The 22,161-nt window shown below is 44.2% G+C and overlaps 1 protein-coding gene across 1 annotated transcript in view; it reads left to right on the top strand.

Moving 5' to 3' along the window:
• RFX3 (regulatory factor X, 3 (influences HLA class II expression)) overlaps positions 1–22,161 on the top strand; it is a 174,290-nt gene that overhangs the window by 23,881 nt on the left and 128,248 nt on the right. Inside the window, exon 2 of the mRNA XM_006881317.1 lies at positions 16,718–16,815. Coding sequence (XP_006881379.1) covers positions 16,718–16,815 — 98 coding nt within the window. The remainder of the gene's footprint in view (positions 1–16,717; positions 16,816–22,161) is intronic.

The raw sequence follows: 22,161 nt of genomic DNA on the forward strand, positions 1-22,161 counted from the left end.
CTTGTCATCTAGAAACCTTGTAAATTTTCTTTAAATATTTATCTTTGGGAACTCTCTAATTCCTCTGGATATATTAATCAGAGTGGTATAAAAATGTGAAGTAGAATTAAAAGATCATTAAAATGGCCAGACCTGCTGGTCTGGTAGAATCCCTGACACCGTAGCCCTTTGTCATCATTTGAGCCTAGAGCTGATGTCATCCTCCTATCACAGGTCAAAGCAAACATCAGAGTGGCCTTTAAAATGAGCAGTAAACCAGTGCAGTGCTCAGTCATTAGAACAATGTACTGTACAAGACTGCTATGATATGATGTTGGAGAAGAGCACTGAACATCCCATGGATGGCCAAGCCAACCAACAGATATGTCTTAGAGAGGGTGCAGCTGGAGTGCTCTTTGGAGGCAAGAATGATGAGGCTTCACCTCACATACTTAGGACGTATTACTAGGAGGGGCTATTCCTTGGAGAAGGGCGTGATGCCTCGAAGGGTGGAGGGTCAGCAAAGGCGAGGAAGACCCTTGACCAGGTGGATTGACATGGTGACTGCTGCAGTGGGCTCTGTGTGTCAGGAAGTGTGAGCATGGCACAGGATAGTACGAGGTTCCGATCTTTTGTTTACAGGGTCGCTATGAGTCATGCCCAACTCGACGGCACCCAATAACAACAACAATAACAACAACATTAAGTGTTTTATCCAATGATTTTAAGATTTCTTCTCTCAGATATTTACTTATTCATTTAGTTTTCTCTGTACCTTAGAAGTCCAAATTTCTTGAAGAGGACTTACCCTTTCTTATCTTCACTCCCCTAAATCCTTACAATTTAGCAGGAAATGAAAATGTAGCTTACTATGTTTGTCAATTTTTAGTAAAGTATCTGAGAACGAATAAGAGGGACAAGTGGCCTTAAGTATACTTTCTCTCTGGGGAGTCTGAAAATCCCAGGAAAGTAGAAAGATATGCAAATCACTGGTTTTAGAGTCCACAAAAGTCCATTGTCTGTTGCTGTGTTACAAGGTACAACCAGTTTCTGACTTAAAATGTCCCTTTATTATCTCGCAGTTTCTGTAGGTCCCAAATCTGGGCAAGCAGTGAGGGGTCTGCTTCTCTGGGCTCCTCCCGGGGCTGAATTACCCAACAGCAGAGGCGCATGGACGTGCTCATGTCCACTTACTTACGGTTCTGGAGTGGATAATTTCATGTTCTCATCACATCAGACATTCACTTCTTGGTGTGGCTGGCGCTCTCCCAGGCCTGCTGCAGCCTCTTATGGAATGAGAGCCTCTTTTCAAATGTGCAGTCGTGCCAGGGACAGCGTGCCCAGTAAACAAGGTAACACAGGCGGCCTTGTGCTTACTTGTGATTTGTAGGGAGCTGTTTGACATGTTTTCAACTCAGTGAAATTGTTCACTGCAGCTTGGTAGGTAAGCACCCGCAAGCCGGGGCCTGGCCTGCTCGTCAGGTCCTCCAACCCTGCCAGTCAGAGGTCTGCGGGAAGACGGATCCCAGCGTCATTCAGGCTGTGAGGAGTTCTTTTCCTTCTTCGGTTGTTGGATGGTCCTGTTTGCTTGCTGTCAGCTGAGGTCTACTTTTCTTGGAGAACACCCACCTTACCTGTGGTAGGACCCTCCAGCTTCAAAGGAGAGGAGGCATGGTGGCTCTGTTAGCACTTGATGCTAAGCAGAAGGTCAGCAGTTCAAACCCACTGCAGCTGTGTGGGAGGAAGATGGGGCATTCTGCTTCTGTAAAGATTGTAGTGTCCACAGCCCTGGAGAGCAGCTCTCCTCTGCCCTGTAGGGTCCCTTAACGTCAGGTCTGACCCAGGAGGAGTGGGTTTATCCTTCACACCGCAGCAGCACTCTTTTCCGTCTCTGGTTTCCTCGTCCCCCACAGGCGCTCTTCTTGTCAGGGCTTGTGTGACTAGATCGAGCTCCCTCTATTTGAAGATCAGCCGTGCTGTACAAGACCACATGGTCCTGGAAGGAGCATAGACGTACATTCCAGGTAGTAGGGCTTGGAATCTCAGGGTGGAGGAAGCCTTGTAAAAATTCTGCCTACCACACTGTTTTGACGTCCCTCCATCAATCTTCATAATAGCTCACTTAAACCAGTGGGTTGGGGTGAAGCGTGTAACTCATATGTAAAATGCACACCTACAGGGGAGCTCTGGTGGCCTAGTGGCAAGGAGCTGCAACTACAATCCCAGAGGCGCACGGTTCGAATCCACCAGATGCTCTGCCGGGGAAGGAGGAACAATTTCCTCCTGTACCAGTCAGATCTGATTTGACAGTACACTCACACAAAAATAATAAAAATTAAAAAAAAAAAATGCACACCTACCCTCTCCTGCTTATATTTAGATTAGGGCTACTAAGCAGGTTTAAAGTGTTTGAGATTATTGTTACAAAGGACGCATAGTGAGACTACTGGCCGGAGAGACATAGTAATGGGAAGAATTCATACCTCTTAAATTAATTCCTGATTTCCACATAATCCAACTATACCATCTAACAGAATATTCTTTTTTTTTTATGTGTGTACCGTCAAATTGGGTCTGACTGGTACAGGAGGCGATTGTTCCTCCTTCAGCAGAGCATCTGGTGGATTTGAACCACGCACCTCTGGGATTGCCGTGCAGTTTCCTGCCACTAGGCCACCAGAGCTCGCCAGAATATTCTTGAAACTCAAAAAAACTGATTTTAAAGTTCACTCACAAGAATATGTACACAAGAACAATCAAGACAATTTGGGAAAAAGGATACTGATAGAAGATGCTCTTCCGCCTAATCCCAGATAAAACTAGAAAACTCTCATGATAAAAACTGAGTAATGTCAGAGCAGGCACAATACTAGACACAGATCCATGTAGGCATGGAAATTTAGTCCATGGCAAATGTATAATTTCAAGTAAAAGAATTGATAATACAATAAATGAGGTTCAGGAAAATTGAGTATCTGTGTAAGAACATACTGCAATTATACCCTATCTGAATACCTAGAGTCAAGAATAGATTTAATCTGTTTTGAAACTATAAAGACAATGGAAATTAATACAGGATATTTTAAAAAATGAAATCTTTTGCTCTGCTGGAGTAGGAGGGATAATCTCCTCCTTTACCAGTCAGATCTGATTTGATGGTACACACACAAAAAAATAATTAAAAAATAGATAATATTTGACAGGTAATAAGGTGAAAGATTGATATATTTTTTCACAGTAAAAAAATCAAGAATCATCTCAAAGTTAGAAGAAAAACATAGGAATGAGGGAAAATTCAGTATATTTCACAAGGTCCTACATATCATTGTGGAAACAACAACAACAGGAAGTCATTATGGAAAGACAAACAGTGTGATAGATGAGTAGGCAGAGCGTCTGAAGAGGCTGTTCCCAAACGACGGAAGTCAAAGACCAGAGGGCATTCGAGGAAGCTCCGTGCCAGACAGCATGTGACTCAAGCCTCAGCTATTCCCTCCGCATGGCACTTTATAAAACAGAAGAAAAAGAACTTAGGCATTCATCAGTAATGGGATGAGTTAAATGTTATCAGGGCTGTGGAGAATCAGGAAATCCCTCCACATAGTTCTGAGGGTGTGAATATGTGTTGGCAAACATGCACAAATACACACACACACCTAGAAAGAGTTCCAGTGTATAATGTTACATGATGACAATCAAGGACAGAAAAAATCAGAACAACATACATACTAGCTCGCCTGATCCAATAATGGACCCCAAAAGAGGTGTATCAGAGACATAAATTGTTCACTGTTGTGTTGAGGTTGGGCACCTGTGACAAGCTGTGAATAGTAATAGACTGGCACAAATACAGCATATGTTGTTTAGACTCCGCACACTGGGGGTTGTTATGTTACTTTTTAAGCAGCCCTGGTGGTGCACTGACTAAACACTACTGAAGATGGACAGGCCAGCGGTTTAAAACTCCCACTGGCTTCTGTGAACATTATGGCCTTAGACGCCCTGTGGGGCTAGTCCTCTTTTCTCATGGGCTGTTTTGAATCAGCATGGACCGTGGCAGTGGATTTGGGTTTTGGTTATGTCACTGTTTCATTGTCTCGGTTCCTTGATGGATACAAATCGAAGGTGGTGGTGGTGGTTGTTAAGTGCCGTCGAGTCGCAGGCAACTCGTAGCGACCCTATGAAGGAGAGTCCTTGATACTTGGGTGCCTTTCATCCTCTCTCCAGGTTCATAGGGTTTCCGGAGGCAAGCGATTATGGAAGTGGATGCCACTCCTCCTTCCGTGACAAATCAAAGGTAGTTTCTATGAAATCAGATCTGTGTATCAGCAGCGTGCTCACCCACGCAAGACAGATAACCTAGGTGTTAATCTACCAGGATTTGGGGGCTGTGGACATTAGCTTTTACACACGCGTGTGCACGTGCATACACACACACACACACACACACACACACACACGGATAAATGCATTGGTAGAGCTTTGGAGGAGTGCATATAATCCTACAAGTCGTTATCTCCTGGAAGTATGAACATTCAGAAAATAGAATCCCATTATGCTCTGGTTTTTCTTTATTCTTTGAATCTTTTTTGAAATGTATTTATACATAAGCTTCATTATAAAAATATTTGAAAAAGAAAATGAGATGGTACTTGATGTAGCAACAGTTTGCTTGAAAAGAACTTGACACTGGTATACTTATTGCTGCTGTTTGTGTTTGAGGGTTTTGTTATTAGTGATCATCATGTTGGCTGTGATGTGTGGTGATCATGAGAAACAGAATGAAAAGTCGCCCTGGTGCTGTCACCTCTTCTGAGGTTTGGGTCTCTTATTGTAGCTATTGTATCACTTAGATAAGTGGTAAGATGATACACTGAAGTCACTATTTTCATTTTAGTTCATGTGTGACATGTGGAAACATTTTCTTCTCAAGTCGAAAGTCTCTTGGTGATGTGTTTGTTAATAGTGTGTTTGGTGATGGTGATGTGTAGTGCAGTGTTTTCTGTTGGTTATTCTGCAATGCAAATGCATTATCATTTTTGCTGTGTATGAAGTCTATACGCTGTTATCTTTTCACTTTCCAATTTTCTGTATGACTCTGGTAGTACGTTGATTTACAGTACATATTTTTATTCTACCTAAAATTGGATAAAATAGTGTCCCTTCCTATAAGTAGAAAATAACCATATATTACAAAGAATAATAATGAATAAAGTAATTGTAAGTTAAATACAATAACAGTGAAAGAAAAATATACTTTTTTATTAGATCCAAGCACTGCAATGTAAAAAAGGAAAATTTATCTTGTTGGAGTTGACGAAGACTGAGACTTCTTCTTGACATGTCACAAATAATAGAAAGAGAATTGAAAAACAGGATAGTTTATTAGTGTCTGACTACTCTTCATGTAACGCCGTGTCTTTGACCATCAATGTCATTATTCCACAGTGGAGAAAATGCTCGTGTTGGACGAAAAGTTGAAGGTTGACACCAGAAAGCCTCAGTCCCTTCACCTGTCATGTCCTCCGTGTTTGTGTTATCATCGTGAGTTTGTTAGGTGTCACATCTGTGAAACAGGCATCATCTTAACCTCAGCTGAGGTTTGTTGTGAGCTTTGTATGAGGCCATAGCGCATATTGCTAATATTCTCAGTACTTGTGGTTGCCGTCGGGTGTCATGAAGTTGAGTAGGCTCATAGCGACTCTACGAACAATATATCTGGCCTTGTCCTCCCCTGTCCCAACACCATCTCTGACACACTTGAGCCCCTTGCTGCCGTCACTGTGTCGATTTACCTTGCTGTGGGTCCTCTCCTCTTTCACTCATCTTCCACCATGCCAAGCATGATGTCCCTTTCCAAGGAATAGCTTCTCCTAGCAAAATACCCACAGTATGTTAGATGAAGCCTCGCTGTCCTTGCTTCTGAAGAGCACTCTGGCTGCACTTTCCCATATTTGTTAGTTTTTTTGGTGATACTCTTCTCCAACACCACAGCTAAAGGCTTTGATTTGTCTTTTGTCATCCTTGGTCATTGTCCAGCTCTCAGAAGCATAGCAACTGATTGAAAAGATCATGGCCTGAATCAGGTGCACCTTAATCTCCACACTAACAGCATTGCTCCTCAATACTTTGAAGATATCCTTGACTTGCCCAATGGAGTTTTCTCCTTATCTGGCTGTTGGTACTAAAGGTGTTGATTGTGGGTCCCAGGAAGATGAACTCATTGATAACTTCACTCTTTTCTCCATCTATCATGATGTTGCTTATTGGTCCAGTGGTGAGGACTTTTGTCATCTTTTTTTTTTTAAATTTTTTTTTCTAAATTTATTAATTTTCATAAACATTTACAGAGATTTTGGGTTTCCATTCATTCATTGTTGCACTATTCTCTCTACCCTCCTCCCAGTTTGTTCTGGTCCAAATGCCACAGTGCTTGTCAAAGCCAGTTCTGATTAATCTTCTTTGTCAGTGTGTCCTTTGCCATTCCCTATCACTCCTCCCTGAGAGAGACTTCACCCTGAGTCATAAGGAAAAGGGGATGGCGTATTCTCTTAGCTACTTCCTGCTGAAAAGGGACGCTGTGGGTTTCAGGGTGAAGATCTTCTCTCACTACTCTAAAGGGCCCCTTTGGCAGTAGGAAACACATAGACTATTATGGAGATTGATTTTGGAATTTAGATGCACTCTTATTGATTGTGCTTGGCCATACATGTTCATATCCTTGAAGATGTATCATGGGGGTGTTGCAACCTAGAAGACACAAATTTGACTAACAAGTTATAAGTACATGAGTCAAAAATTATGGAAAAGTAAAAGAAAAGATTCTTTCATTGTTTTACAAACCCTCCCCCAGGTCCCCTCCACCATGTAGCCCTCGCTCTAGACTCCTGTGATGACAGAAATACCTAGTTATATATCTCTTTTAAACAGTTTTCTCCCTCCTCTGTTTCAGTGCAGTATACATTATTGAACCCATCCTACTCAGTCTCTCCCCAACCCCAAGGACAGTCCCATTCTACAACAGTGGCATCTTGATGTTGAGATGCAATCCATATTGAAGGCTATAGTCTATGATCTTCTGTTAAAAGCATTTCAAGTATTCTTCACTTTCAACAAGCAAAATTGAGTCATCTGTGTAGTGGAGGTTGTTGATGAGTCTTCTCCAATCCTGATGCCACATTCTTCTCCCGAGAGACCAGCTTCTTAAATTGTTGTTGTTGTTGTTGTTGTCATGTGCTGTTGAGTCGACTACAACCCAGAGAAAGCCTATGAATAATGGCTCTGAATCTTGGCCTCTCCTGAGCCATCCTTACCATCTCTGACACATCTGACCCCATTGCCACAGTCACTGTGTCAATGCATTTCATCCAGAGTCTTTATCTTCTATGCTGACCCTCCCCTCTACCATTCCAAGCATGATGTCCTTCTCCAAGGCCTGGTTTCACAGTCAACATGCTTGGCACCAGCAGTCATGGAATCAAAAGAGGAGTTACTTTGGAAAAAATCTGCTATCAAGGATCTCTCCCAAGCAGTGATGTCAGACTAGTGATTAAGGTGCACCTGATCCAGACCATGGTCTTCTCAGTTGCTTGCTGTGCATCTGAGAGCTGGACAGTGAATAAGGATGACAGAAGAAAAATTGATCTATTTTTTGAATAGGTATTGTTGGCTTTTGTTATGTGCTATTAAGTTACCTGCAACTAATAGCAACCTTCTGTACAACAGCTCCAAACTCTGTCCTATCCTGAGCCAATCTCACTGTCTCTGACATACCTGTCCCTATTACCCTAGTCACTATGTCAATCCAATTCATCCAGGGTCTTCCCTGCATTGTCCCTCCACCAGAGTTTAATAATCATCTATAGCTAAGAAATTCCATTATTTGAATGATAATACTTTTTAAAAATTATGCATTGACTCTCAAAGACATAGTTGAAGAATTCATTCTCATAGTTCCCGGTACTCCACCTGGAAATGTTGACCTCTTCACACCCTGATGTTATGCCTGACCACCACAGACACTGGGGTATGGCGGAGGCTGCCTCTGCCCACTCTCACCCCAAGAAGTGCGTCTGCAGGGTTGTGTGGAGTTGCAAAGCATAACCACAGCAGTATACAGAGTCAGCCCGTTTGTTGGACAGCAGTCAGTGTTACACCGATATTTCACAGATCCGTCGCTTCGCCTGAAGGAACTCTGTTGGTACAGTTTGTATTGTGTTGCTCTGCTAACCTCAACACTGCTCAGCTCCAGTGGTTCAAATCTACCAGGGGCTCGTTGTGGGGGTAATGGACAATCGCCTCCCATTTTGATCTTGGAAACCTGCTTGCAGGGGGATTGGGGTGTGACAAGGAGTCAGACGTGACCCTACAATGAGTGTGGGGTTTTGGAGTAGTTTTACCTACTCCTAGAGAAACTGGAGTATCCTCTTCCGAAGACCTCAGCTGATAGTGTAGGAAGTCTGTGTCCGTCTCTTCATTGGCTGTCACCTGCAGAGTGGAGAGCGCCTTTTGGTGAATTTGTTTCTATAGAAATCGTCGCTGAGTTCAACAGACTCTTAGTGTTCATAGGGTCGGTTGTCCCTATGGGAAATAACATTTAACATGATATTAAAACATGTCAAAATAGATTCCCTTTGTAAGAAGCCGTCATTTCTTCTTTCTGACTCACCAAACATAAATTATACAGTTCATTCATTCCCATCGTATTTTGATATATCATTTTAAAGTTAAGTCCACAGTGAGTCACATCCCTGGTCTCAGTATCACACCCTGGGCCACTTTGGGAATCTGCTTCACTTCTTTCAAGTAGCATCTCCTCTATGATGCTACTTTAGGTAATTTGGGGAGTACCTAGCAGGCAGGTGGAGATGGCTTGTTGATTTGAGTCCCCGTTTCTTGTTTGGGCCAAAGTTCCAACAGAGGGTACCATGACTTTAGGTTAGCCCTCTTATGAGTCTAGTCCAAGTGTAACAGCAATGTTTACACTTTTCTAACAACCTTAAGTTGCCTGTAGTGGCTCGTAGCAACCCTGTGTATGGCAGAAGGAAGCCGTGCTCCAACCCACTTCCCCTCACAATCTCAGCTGTGCTGAAGACCATCACTCCAGGTCACCAGGTCAGTCCATGCGGTTGAATGTCTTCCTTTCTCTGTCCTCGACTTTCCCGGGCCTGATCTCTTTTTACAAGGACTGCCCCTTCTGACAACATACACAAAGCATGTGACACAGAGTGTCACCATCCTGGCCCTGGTCGCTCTTCCTCCAAGACAGATTGGCTTGTCCTTTTGGCAGTCCGTGGCACCCTCACCACATTCAGAAGCATCACTTTTTCACAGGTCTTTCAGTCTTCCTTATTTACCTTGGTCTTTAAACTGACATCCTTACTCATTAGCGTTTTAGAGCGATCAGATGTTTTCAGTAACTGATTCTTGTACAGGTAAAATTCTGTATATTACCTGTCGTTGTCTTGACGTCTATGCAGTGAACTCTTGTGGTCTGGTGGTAAGGAGTTGCACTGACAACTCAGGTGCAAACTGTGTGCTCACCAGCTGCGCCATGGGCGGAAGATGAGCAGTGTCCTCCCGATGGTCTGTCTCTGAAAACCTGTCGGAAGGTGAGCTGGGAGTTCCTTCCACCTTGATGGCAAGTAGCAACAATTACTTCCTGAAGAATTAAGATTTATAGTATAGTTTGCATTTTAATTTCCTAGAATTGTAATTTATTTTCTTAAATTTCACATAAAGAAAAAAAATTCCTCCCAACTCCATTCAAAATAGAAGATTTTCTATTTATTTATAAGTGGTCTGGTCATTTACCACAGGCTGATGAATGGGTTCACAAGATTAACTAATAATTCCATTTTATACATAAAAATAATTCTGTAATAATCTTCTATTTTTTAATATGCGTCATTCTTGAAGTTTAAATACCAACCTTGAAATTTATTTTATTTTATTGAAGAGCCTAGCATGAACCTTGTGAGTAAATTCTAGATATTGATGGAAACTTCTTGTTCTTTCTTAGATTCTTAGATTGGATTTAGATAACATCCCCCAACCTGTCTTGCCATTTAACTGTACATTCTGCTTGCGTTGCTTCTGTGGTCATAACCCTCTACCTGAAAATTTGGAAGCCGGAGTGGCATCCACTTCCGAAACAGCATGCCTCTGCAAGATAAGAATTTTGATAAATGATGATAGTTATAGAAAGGCTTCGGGCCTTTTGTTCACAGGACCGCTGTGAGTCGTGCTCGACTCAACTGCAGCAACCTGTGAATTACTTAGCCCACGGACGGGACTTGTAGACATCTCTCTTGGCACAATTGATTCCTTAAATATCTGTTATAGTTTGAATTTTATCCCTCTCCTTCAAAGAGATGTTATAAATCCTAATCCCTTCACATCTGGTTATTATTCTATTTGGCAGTGAGGTTTATGTTATGCTAATTAAGTATAAGGTATGTTTTAAATCCATCTTCTTCTTCTTATTTTGCATTGTTTTGCTTACAGAGTTCATACATATTGTTTCACACTGTCCTTCATTCACATTGTGTTTCATACTGTCATTCCCATGCACTATATTTTATGAAGTTAAGTTGTTGTTGTGTACTGTGGATTTGGAACCAACCCAGAGCTGACCCTCTGGCCAATCTTCAGAGGTGTGAATTGCACGAGAGGAGATTGCCCATCTTTCTCCATTGGAGCAACTGGTGGATTCAAAGCCCATGGCTTCAGGATTGCAGCGCATCTTCTTTCCACTAGGCCACCAGAGCTCCCGCTTTATAAGATATAAAAAACCTCAACAAGCTGCTAGCAACAAAAAAATCCAAGCCAAGTCGCATAAAGATTGCCAAGGAGCAGAGGCTGCAACACAAAGGCTTCCCCCCAGAATCCACTCCGCTGCCTTCACGTCTCGCTGAGAGCCATTCCATAGGATGGTTCAGAACTCTGTGGGATTTAAACCGCCAACCTTTCTTCTAACAGTCCAGTGCTTAATCCACCATGTTACCCAGGCTCACACCTGGTGCCCTGCTTATGAAAATCTGCCCTTGAGATGCCTTTGGAAGACAGTTTTCTAATGCAGTCAGCTTCCCCACATCAAGTCTCCATGAGTCAGTATGGGTTACAGATTTTACGGGAACTGGTGGGTATGGACTTGTCCCATCACTGGCGTTTCAGTGGTCCAGCTCGGCGATGTTAAGTGCATGATGCTGCCTCGTCACTTGTCGCTGCTGTCCCGAGGTCTGATTTCTTGCTACTCTCTCATCACTAGCTGTTTCTGGATGGATCTTTTTTCTTTAGCTTCTGTGGTCACTCACCTGACAGCCCATAATGTAGCTATTTGCTCAAGTCCCATCTTTTTTAAGCTGTTAAGAGCTCTTTCACATCTCTGGTGAGTCTATTAAAGATATGACCGCTTTTAAAAGTCTTCTGAACTAAGGTTTGAGATGTTTGGTACCAACCACATGTGCAAGGGATGCTCTCCTGTGAGAAAGGCAATAAAAATCTTGACATGATAAAGAGATTTTACAAAACAATTAGTGTTACTCTCGGCTGACTAATAAGCTTAACAATTCTATGTGATTTCATTTACTGGGAGGAAAGGCCTTCTCTTTTGATGTGTGATTTCTTTTTTCTTGAAGCCCATCCAAATTAACATATTGTATAAATCTGCCCTTGAAACGTACTCATTCATTCTGTTGGGTTAGCACGTATTCCTGTGTGGTCTGCTTTGTTTGGGTATCCCTTTATTTTATAAATAACATTATGAAAATACACACACAATAAGCAAATGCCTTGGTAATAACGTTTGAATAGTAATGTAAAGTGTATTTCCTTTTAGTGAAGTATCTGTGAAGTAAGGGAGCGTTGTCTATCAGTGTCTCCTAATTTCAATGTTCACAAACAGACATAGTTAAATTTGTTGAGAAGAAGCCCCCCCGTAAGTGGACAAGGACGGATCGTTTTCTGGAACAGTTCTCTGATGAATCTTCATTACTGATGGGCCAGGTCACCTTTCAAAACTTGGCCTTAGGCCATGCCTAACTTGATATATATTCAGGTAATTTTTATTCATTGAATAGTTAATTCTAGAAAATGTTAATTATCCTGACTGTTTCCATCTTAGTTGATCTCTTCAGCTCATATTCTGGCCCCTTCACCATTGATTAAAGTTTGCAAGTGGTGTGTTTGTCCCCTTTGGAAACACTTCTGATCGTTTTATCTCAGAAAAACATGGAAATTAGAAGGGAAAATTCACTTTCTCAATGGTTTGCTTCATTATCTCTTTTTGTTCCCTTCAAGGAGCCTTACTTAATGTCACAGTGTTTAAAACATGCGTGTACTAATCAGAAAGGAGCCCAGCTGGCTAGGCTGTGGAAGACGACGAGGCAGCCTGCTCTTGTAAAGATTTATGGGTTTGGAAGTTCTGCCCTCGGCTCAGGGCTATTCCTCCACTCAGGGCTGTTGAGTTGGAACTGACTGCCCCTCCTATGGGCTTCTGAAGCGGTAAGTCACACGGGAAGAGACAGCCCGTTTTATCCTTGAAGCCACTGGTTCATTTGAACCACCGCAGAGGTCCAGCCTTCGTGTTAGCACCACAACTCCACATGGAGTGTGCCACCAGAACTCCCCCTCTATGCATGTGAAGTGATAGAGAACCCCACAGCACAGCTAAGTCCCCATGGTAGCATCTTTGCTGAGGAGCCCTTTCAAGAGGCCTTTTACACAGGTTTTCCCAGTGCGATACAGGACCTGGCTTCGACTGCCTCTTTCATGCAAGTTGATTGTAAATCCAAGCAAAATGAAATCCTTGACAATGTCAGTATTGTCTCCATTTGTCATAATGTTGCCTATTGGTCCAGTTGTGAAGATGTTTGTCTTCTTGGTGTTGAGGTACAGTCCGAAGGCTGTAGTCTTTGATCTCAGTCAGTGCCTCGAGTGTTCATTTTCAGCAAGCAGAGTGATGTCGCCTGCATATGGCGGTTGTTGGGGATCTCCCTCTAATCCTCACACTGCCTTCTTTACTCATGTTGTCTGTCCTCGTTTGACACCTCTTGGCCCTCTCTCCTGTTTGGTCTGTACCACTCGGTCTACATATAGAAATAACGGGGTGATGTTACCTTATTTTATATTCTGTGAAATATTTTTGTTCGATGACTTTTTTCTTACAGTATTAGAGAAAACTCATGAGGGAAGTCATCTGGGCCAGCTTTTCCTTTCTCCGAGTGATTCTAAATAAGAAATTTCATGCATGTTTGTGTATCTATGTACATACACACACACATATATAACATACATGTATATACGTTCTTTATTTGTGTGCTAGTTTTGATAATTTGTGTCCTCTGAGGAGTTTTTCTGCTTCATATAATTAGATGAATTGATACTACGCTGTCTTTATTATCCTAGGATATATAATTGTGTTTCTCTTTCATCCTTGATAATCTTCTCTCCCTCTTGATAGTGTACCTGGTATTTACCACTTTGTTGTGGTTGTTGTTAGGTGCTGTCAAGTCAGGTACAACTCATAGCGACCTTGTGAACAACAGATCTGAACCCTATTTTATCCTACGCCATCCTCATATTTCCTGACATACGAAAGCCACCGCAGCAGTCACCATGCCGGTCCACCTGATTGAGGGTCGTCCTCGCCTATGCCGACCCTCCACCCTTCCCAGCATCATGCCTGTCTCCAAGGAATAGCCCCTCCTAGCAACATACCTGGAGTATGTGAGGCAAAGCCTCATCATTCTTGCCTCCAAATAGCACTCCAGCTACACCCTGTCCAAAACATGTCTGTTTGTTCTTTCGGTCATCAGAGGATGCTCAATGCTCTCCTCCAGCACCACAGTTCAAAGGCATCAGTTCTTCTGTCATCTTTATTAAGTGTCCAGCTCTCAGATGCATAGCAAGTGATCAGAAAGACCATGGCTTGGATCAGACGCAGCTTAGACCTCAAACTGACATCATGACTTCTCAGTAATTTGGAGAGATCCCTAACTGCAGAATGTCTCAGTGCAGTGTGTCTCCTTATTTCCTGACTGCTGGTTCCAATGGTGTTAATACATTGATTTTCCCCCCCTATATTTTTCAGATTTCTACTTTATTAGCTTTTACTTGTTCTTAATAAATTTTTTCTCTTTATCTTCATTTACATTTTTAAAAATGTTTTCAAGCTTTTTAAAGTGGAAACTTAAAGTACTGTGTTGACCTCTCTTCATCCACGACTAGAGACTTGGGAAGTATCTGGTGGCCTAATCCATAGCATTTTTCATTGTTAACCCAAAGGCCGTGCTGCTTCAGTGATTCAGATCCACGCACAGCTCCCAGGGAGAGAGATGGGAAATCTCCTCCTGTGCGTTTTACAGTCTCAGAAATCCAGGGAAGGGGTAGCACTGACTTCAAGTCTGATTCTACAGCAATGAACAAGTGACAGCAAATACAAACATGAAGGAGCCCTGGTATCATTGTTGTTAAGTGCCGTCGAGTCATAAAAGACTCATAGCGACCCTATGGATCAAAGACCTGAATACTTGCATAACTTTCATCGTCTCTCTGAGTTCATAGAGTTTCCGGAAGCAAGTTGCTTTGAGTGTGTTTTGTCTGTCTTATTGATTATGCTCTTGGCCGTGAGAATTTTTTAATTGCTTTTAACCATTCTGCAGAAGTTCCTGTCTTCATTTTCCTAGTGCATTCATCAGAACACACCAGTCCATTTGGGATGCTTTTCAGCCTTGAATATGTCCCGAGTTCTGGGAAGCAAAGCCAACCCTCAGCTGAGTTAAAACAGAAGGTGACCACTCCCTGTGCTTCAGGGCTGCCCTGCTCCTTCTAGAGCCAGGAACCGAGGGCCTGTGCTGGACATGTGGGCTGCTGTCCCAGATCTTTGCCCAGCTGCGGAGGGCATGGACAAGGTCAATCACGATGCCGCCGAGTGAACCAGCAGTTTTTATATTGCCCTCCTCTGTGATAGTCTGCATGCACTGGACTGTGGTACATTTTTGACCAGATTTCTGAAAAGGCTTATTTAGACACTTTTCACTGTTTTCCTCATTGTTGTTATGAAGAAATGGGTTCTTAGGGGGCACTTGTTAGGTGCCTTCATGTTGACTCCCATGTATAGCCACCCTCTCGGTAATGTTGCCCAGTCCTGCGCCATCTTTGTAAGTATCGCCCTGTGGGCCTGCTGTTGCAGCTGCTGTCCTGTCCACGTGCTTGTCTCCCCTTTACTGATCATGATGTCCTGTATAGGAGCCAGTCCCTCCTGAGAACATGTCCCGAGAACACAAGGCACCGTCTCCCCCTCTTCACGTCCTAGCAATATTCAGGCTGTATTTCTTTTGCTTATTTTTACGGCAGTCTATGGTATCTTCAGTGTTCTGTGTCAGCCCCATAATTCAAATGCTTCTCTTCTCCTTAGACCTTCTGATTCATTGTCCAGCTTTCCCATGCATGTGGAGTGGTTTGCAAATCCTGTGAGCCGGATCAGATGTACCTTAGCCATCAGAGTGGCTTCTTTGCTGCCTATTCTGTAATTGTCCATGATTATCTATGCACTAACTTTTATTTATCTGCTTACTATAGTAATGGTTTTTTATTGGAAGACTCCAGCAGTGATAGACGTATGCTCAGTGAAAAATGGAGGCCGGTGCACCTTCCTCATGTCCTCTCTCTCCATGCCCCTAAGTGTAGTAACCATCGATGCAGACGTGTTACAGGCTTCCCTCGCTCCTCTCTGTGCTTGTGCACACACGTGTACACGGGAGTGTAGAGAATGCACATCTTTTCACCGTAAACCATACTGTACTGTTCTGCAACACATTTTTCACTTGACAGTGTCTACGTCTTGGAGATTTTGGCTGTTAAAGTACTGATGTTTTATTTCTCTCTCTTACTTTAGTAACGTATTCCGTAGGGAGCTCTGTTGGCACGATGTGTAGATATTTGTGTTGCTAACCCAAACGCCGGACTTTTCTGGAGGTTCAAATCCACCAGCAGCTGTGCAGGAGAGATGAACGATCTCCTGACCAATGCGGTCAGGATCTTGGAAACTCAATGGAGGGTCAGCTCCGAGTCAGCTCTGACACAGTGACCATGAGTCATGGAGATACAGAGGGAACATGACAACAGCTACTGAGTGTTTCATTCTGGAGTTAGTGAGTGTGAGCTGCTCACGTGACCTGTGACACTTGGGGTGTGAACTCTGGGCACCAGGCTCCGTAGTTAGGGTCTCAGTGGCTAGCGTGGCAGAGAGACCCCCACACCTTTCTCTGATGGGTGAGGAGCATTCGGTTTATCAGAATAGTTTTTATATATTTGAGGATTTTTTTTTAAATCACCCATTACAGAATTTTTTATCTTTCAAGAATGTTTCCTTTTTTTGACAGTAAACACAAAATTCTAAATAAATTCTAAATAAATTTACCTTTAAGCAATCCTGTAAGTTGAATTTGATACCTCATCAGACTCAGGCAAGAGCTTTCGAGTTTTAAATCCACACACTTTGAAGGTGTTCATGCATATATGCCTGGAGGAAGCTGTCATATTTCTGGGGTGCGGTGTAGAGATATATCTGACCTGGGGGCAGCAGCCTCTCACCAGGAGGGGACCCCACATCTGATGGCCCCTCCAGCGGCCACTCTCCCTCCCGTTGTCGGCTTGGCCACCTTCCGGCTCAGTCAGGCCCCGAGGACTCCCTGCCTCAGGTGTGCCTCTCACAGGTCGCCCTTCTGTTCTGCAGGTGCAGCAGGTGCAACAGGTGCAGCAGGTGCAGCATGTCTACCCCGCTCAGGTGCAGTATGTGGAAGGAAGCGACCCCGTCTACACCAACGGAGCCATGTGAGTGCACCACCCGGCCTCTTCTCCCTGTGGGGACACCCCCATATTTCCGCTGTGCTTTCATGGCACCCCACAACTGCAATAGTCATGTCCATGAGGCGAGTGTTGGGGGCTCCCCATATGCTTTTTAGGGAGCTTGGGTGGCTTAGTGGTGAGGAGTTGCATGGCCAACCCAAAGGCATGTGTGGTTCAAGCCCACCAGCTGGTCCACAAGAGAAAGACTTGGTGGGGGGTGGGGAGGTGGGGGTCTCCTCCCGTGTGATTCCAGCCTCTGAAAACCAGCTAGAGAGCAGCCGTGAGTCGGGCCTGAATTGATGTGCGTAACAACTATGCTTTTAGGAATGTGCGCTGAGCCTGCCTCTCCCTTCACTCAGAGTATTTCAAGGTATTAAAATCATTATGACCTTTAACAGACTCCCTGAGGTTCAAAGGGAACGTGGATCCTTGATGGGATTCCCATAATTCCTTCTAGAACACACTGTGTGTTTTTGTCGATGAAGTGTGCTTGTGTGTATAAACCAGCAGGTTCAGGGGGATTTTTACTTTTTATTATGTAAGGAAAGGTACAGAGAGTGGCTAGTACTCAGTCATTCTCACCTTCTTGTCTGAACCACTGCGCACTCCCCGACTCCATACCCTTTTTTCGTGATGATATTGTGAACTCACGCATTTCTTTCACTGGGGTTTTTAGCCACCTTGGTTTAAGATCAGGAAACTATTGTGTGAGATGGACTGAGCTATTAAAAATCCCCAGGAGAGTTTTTATTTATGATTTGGATGGTTTTAGATTTGTTGATGCTCCTAAAACATATTCCTGTGCTTTCACTGGTTCTGTCTCAGCATCTTTCAGTGCTGTCTCTTGATGATAACTTCTGCTTTCTGTAATCTCTCCACACCCACCATTTCCTCTGCAGCATTCCTTACTTCTCATGAGGTCAGCCTGTGTGCTCAGGGAGTCAGGAACATTTGCTCATCTCCCCGCTGTGGTGTCAAATGCACAGGAGCCTGTGGTACACCGCAGAGGCTTAAGTAAACGTAATTAAGGTAAAGGGTAGAGGTTCATGCAGGAGAGGAAGACCCTGGATGAGATGGATTGACACAATGACTGTGGCAATGGGGTCAGGTGTGTCAGAGGCGATGAGGTTGGCTCAGGTCAGGACAAAGTTCAGAGCCTTTGTTCATTGGGTCATAACAACTATGACAATTAAACTGAAAATCCTAACTTCTCCATGTACTGGTTTTACGATTTCTGTGAAAATATTTAACCCCCCAGAAGCCTTACTATCTTTCCTTTAGGAGATTAATTCTTTCGAGCCTTTGGAGCGTTTAATGGAGTTCCTTGATGCAAACCACACTGCACTACTAACTGAAAGTTGGGCGTTTTGCTCCCATCCAGAGCGTTGTGGCGGGCAGGCCTGTTGGGCGGTTTGGTGACCACAGCCTAGAGTGCCGTGGGGAGCAGACCTGCTCTGGAGACGTGACATCACCGTGAAGCAGCATTCATTTAACAACATAGGCTTAGGTTGCAGGTCTTGCTTTTTTTTTTTTTGGTAAGGATTTGAGGAAAGGTATTTAATGTCCCTAACCCAGGGCCAGGTATGTACTAGGTAAGGAAAGGAAATGCCATTTACCCCACACTTCCTATCCTGAAAACTATAAAACATTCCAAAAAAATACAAATACAAAGACACACTGCTGATTCCCTCATGTTTGCCAATGGCTCCATCTGTGTCACCATTGCTTTCACACCCTCATCATCTGCAGGGTCAACTCCATCACTGTCAGCGTTACCTCAACGCCTCCATGACCTCTGAGGTCAAGTCCAGCCCCATCACAATTGCCATGCTGCTGTTGGGTGCTGTCGAGTTGGAACTGACCCATAGCTGGCCCTCAGGTCAATTTTCAGAGCCATCTTTCTGCCATAGAACAGCTGTTGGATTCGAACTGAGTACCTTCAGGTTGGCAGTGCAACTTCTTACCACTAGGTCACCAGAGCATTGCCCTTAGCATCTCTGTTATCTGTAGGGTAAGGTCCAGGGCCTTGCTTTGGCTTCTCACGCTTGCTGCCCTCTCAGCTGCTGTTTTTCACCTGTCATAGTCCCAGCCACCGTAACTTCTCCAGAGACTCTCCTTCCGTGCCTCTGTTTTTAGAAACATGCCTTTCTCTGCTGGAATCCTTTCTCTGTGTATCCTCCTCCTTCTCTGTTTCCCTGCACTCCACGCCCAGCCTAGATTCCAGCACTCCATGCTCAGCGTAGTTCCCAGCACTCCACGCTCAGGCTCAGTGTCGTTCCCAGTAGTTCCCAGCACTCCACGCTCAGCGTAGTTCCCAGCACTCCACGCTCAGCCTCGTTCCCAGTAGTTCCCTGCACTCCACGCTCAGCCTAGATCCCAGCACTCCATGCTCAGCGTAGTTCCCAGCACTCCACGCTCAGCCTCGTTCTCAGCACTCCACGCTCAGCCTCGTTCCCAGCACTCCACGCTCAGCCTAGATCCCAGCACTCCATGCTCAGCCTAGTTCCCAGTAGTTCCCAGCACTCCCTCCACGCTCAGCCTCGTTTTATACTTAAGGACCAGCAGCAGGCCTGGCTGTACAGCCCTTCCCTGTGACACGGTCCCTCACTCTCCTTAGCCATGACCTTGCCCTGTCTCTGTCCAGAACATTTTACCTAAACTTCTCTCCTGGTCTTGAAATGCTTGTTTCTGTTTCCCACCCTAGGAAGACCTCCCCCAGAATGGGGACTGTTGTTAGTACAGTCTTTTCTTACATCTGCCTAGGTGTCTGGCCCATGGTAACTAACAGCTCAGTGAGCTTCGATGATTCCAATGACTGTGTAACTCTCCACACATTTTCGATACGCTGTGAATATTTTTTGTACCTGTTTGTGAGTGGGCCACAGGCTTTCTGAAGCCTGCCTTTGGGATAGATCTTCACCATATACCCCAACTACTATTACATTTCTGCCAAATCAAAGAGGTGCTGGCCATTGGACCTTTACGCAGTATGGAAAAGCCATGGGTCTCTAGACACAACAGCCGCTCACTCAGTCATGTTGTCATTTAATCCTCGCTTGCAGTGTACCTGTCACAAGAGCCCCAGGGTGAAGTCATTATACAGCCTGCCTTTGTTCCAGTAGCTGCCATCTCCCATCTCTTTTGATCTCTCATTTCAAAGCATCCTGGGTAAAGCCACACCAGACCTCCCTGGAGAACAGCTAAGTCACCACTCTGCTGTCGACTTCCATAGTGTTCTCTCACATTCATTACTGGATTCTGGTCACTGATCATCCCAGAAAGTGTGACCAGTAGAGGTTTAATCATATTAAGGCCTTTCTCTTTGTCAGGGAGTAAGTCTGAGGGTAGGACATTGTGGAAATCTTTAGCACAAGACGGTGCAAATATAAAACAAGGCTGAGTGGACAAAGTGTTTAGAGGGAGCATCACGAGATTGGAGGCACCGTGAAAATGGCTCTCTGGTGGAAGGACTCCACCACGTAGATGCCGGGGATGCTTTGCTGGCTGTGCGATACAGGAAGAGGAAGGAGAAGGAGAGGAGGAGATTTGGAGCTCAGCTTCTGCTGTTAATCTTTTCTTGCACTGACTGATTCGGCCCACTGAGCCCAAGCCCCAGGGAAAAGTAGCCTCCAGAGCCGTACGGAGCTGCGTTTCCTCTTAGTCTGGCAGTGACACCCCTTGAGCAGTCAAGGATAGATAGTCATGCTTTTCTAATCCATTTGTAAGATGTGTGCTTGCATCCCAGCCATGGCATCTGCATTTTAGGCATCCAAAAGGGGAAAAGGGTAAGCAAACATTCTGTTTAAGGAAAGGAGACCTGGATTGTGCTGGTTTATACACCAGCTCTCATAGAAGGCTGCCGAGTTAGAATCCACCTGAAGACACAGGAAGAAACAAGAACATGTGGAAGGAAGCAGAGATGTTCCCAGGATTCCTAGCTGGTTTTTGCTCTCATCCCACTAGCCAGGACCGTAGCAGTAGAATGCCTGGCCGCAGGGAAATCTGGGAATGCACGTTTGTGGCTTTCATGTCGATGTGATAGACAGCAGGGGACAAGAGCTCTTGGTGTGGCTGCTATGTGCCTTTGAGTCTGAATGACTCACAGCCGACCCTCCAGCAGGTTTTCAGAGGCTGTAAATCACATGGGAGGAGGGAGCTCATCTTTCTCCAAAGGAGAATATTTATTACATTATTGATCATGTACCGCTCCAAGGTGGAATGGAGAGGTTAGATTCTGCTCCTATATAGTACTTGGCGCGACAGAACCTAACAATTAACAATGACCGCCTGTTTAGACGTGCGTGACTTTGTGTGAGCTGGCTTCCCATGATTCTGATTTATATATAACCAGAAATTACATACTTTAACTATATATACACACGTATATACTAAATTACTAGGCAAAGCTGAGCAGAATGAATTCCAGTCATTCTGAAAAAGCTTCAAGAAGCAGCATGTCTAAAGTTGGCCCTTTCGTATTATAGACTCATTTAAGTACCGAAATGAGGCAACGTGAATCCCACGGCCAGTGTGCATCTTCCTGGACCTGCTGGCTCAGGCGAGGTCTGACTAATGAGCGCCCGGTCAGGAGTTCAGTTGGCACCAGGTCCAATTAGCTTCTCTCTGGTCTGTGGGCCACAACTACCTTCCCCACTCCAGCCAGCCATTTCACCAAAATGCCACCCCAGGCCCTGCAAGCAGAGGATTCCTTAGAAACTTCCCTTTCTCGCTGGTGCACATTTTTCTTTTAAATAAAATTTTTATTTTATACCGGTTTACTTTGTGTTTTACCCCAGATATTTCCCATTTCCTTTACCCTCCCCTTCCTCTACCTGTCAAGTTATGTGACCCTATGATTTAACCCCCTGCTCCTTGTCACCGCTCTGCTACTCCCCTCCCTCGCTTGGATCCTCATACATGTTTTGTTACAATAATAGCCTTATTCAGTATTTGTCCTTATGGGACTGAGTTAGTTCACTAAGCTTCCAGACCATTGTCTCTTTATTACTAGAGAAAAATGATTGTGTTGGCGTGAATAACGCCCCAAATTTTGGTAGCTGGAGTGCTTGGGTCGCATTGTACACACAAACGCGAGAAACCCAGGACCTGTGTGATCTAGAAAACTATCAGAGACTAAAACCTCCAGTATATTTTCACTAAAACAAGCACTAGAAAAATGCTAAGGCTGCATCCTGTCACAGGTGAAAAACTCGTTGTTGTTGTTGTTGTTGTTGTTATGTGCCATTGAGTCGCTTGCAACTCATAGCGACCCTGTGTACAACAGCCCTAAACTCTGCTCTGTCTTGTGCCAATCGCACTATCTCTGACACT

This window comes from Elephantulus edwardii, unplaced genomic scaffold, assembly GCF_000299155.1.
Source record: "Elephantulus edwardii isolate Elephantulus edwardi_28Jun2011 unplaced genomic scaffold, EleEdw1.0 scaffold00014, whole genome shotgun sequence".
Taxonomy (NCBI): Eukaryota; Metazoa; Chordata; class Mammalia; order Macroscelidea; family Macroscelididae; genus Elephantulus; species Elephantulus edwardii.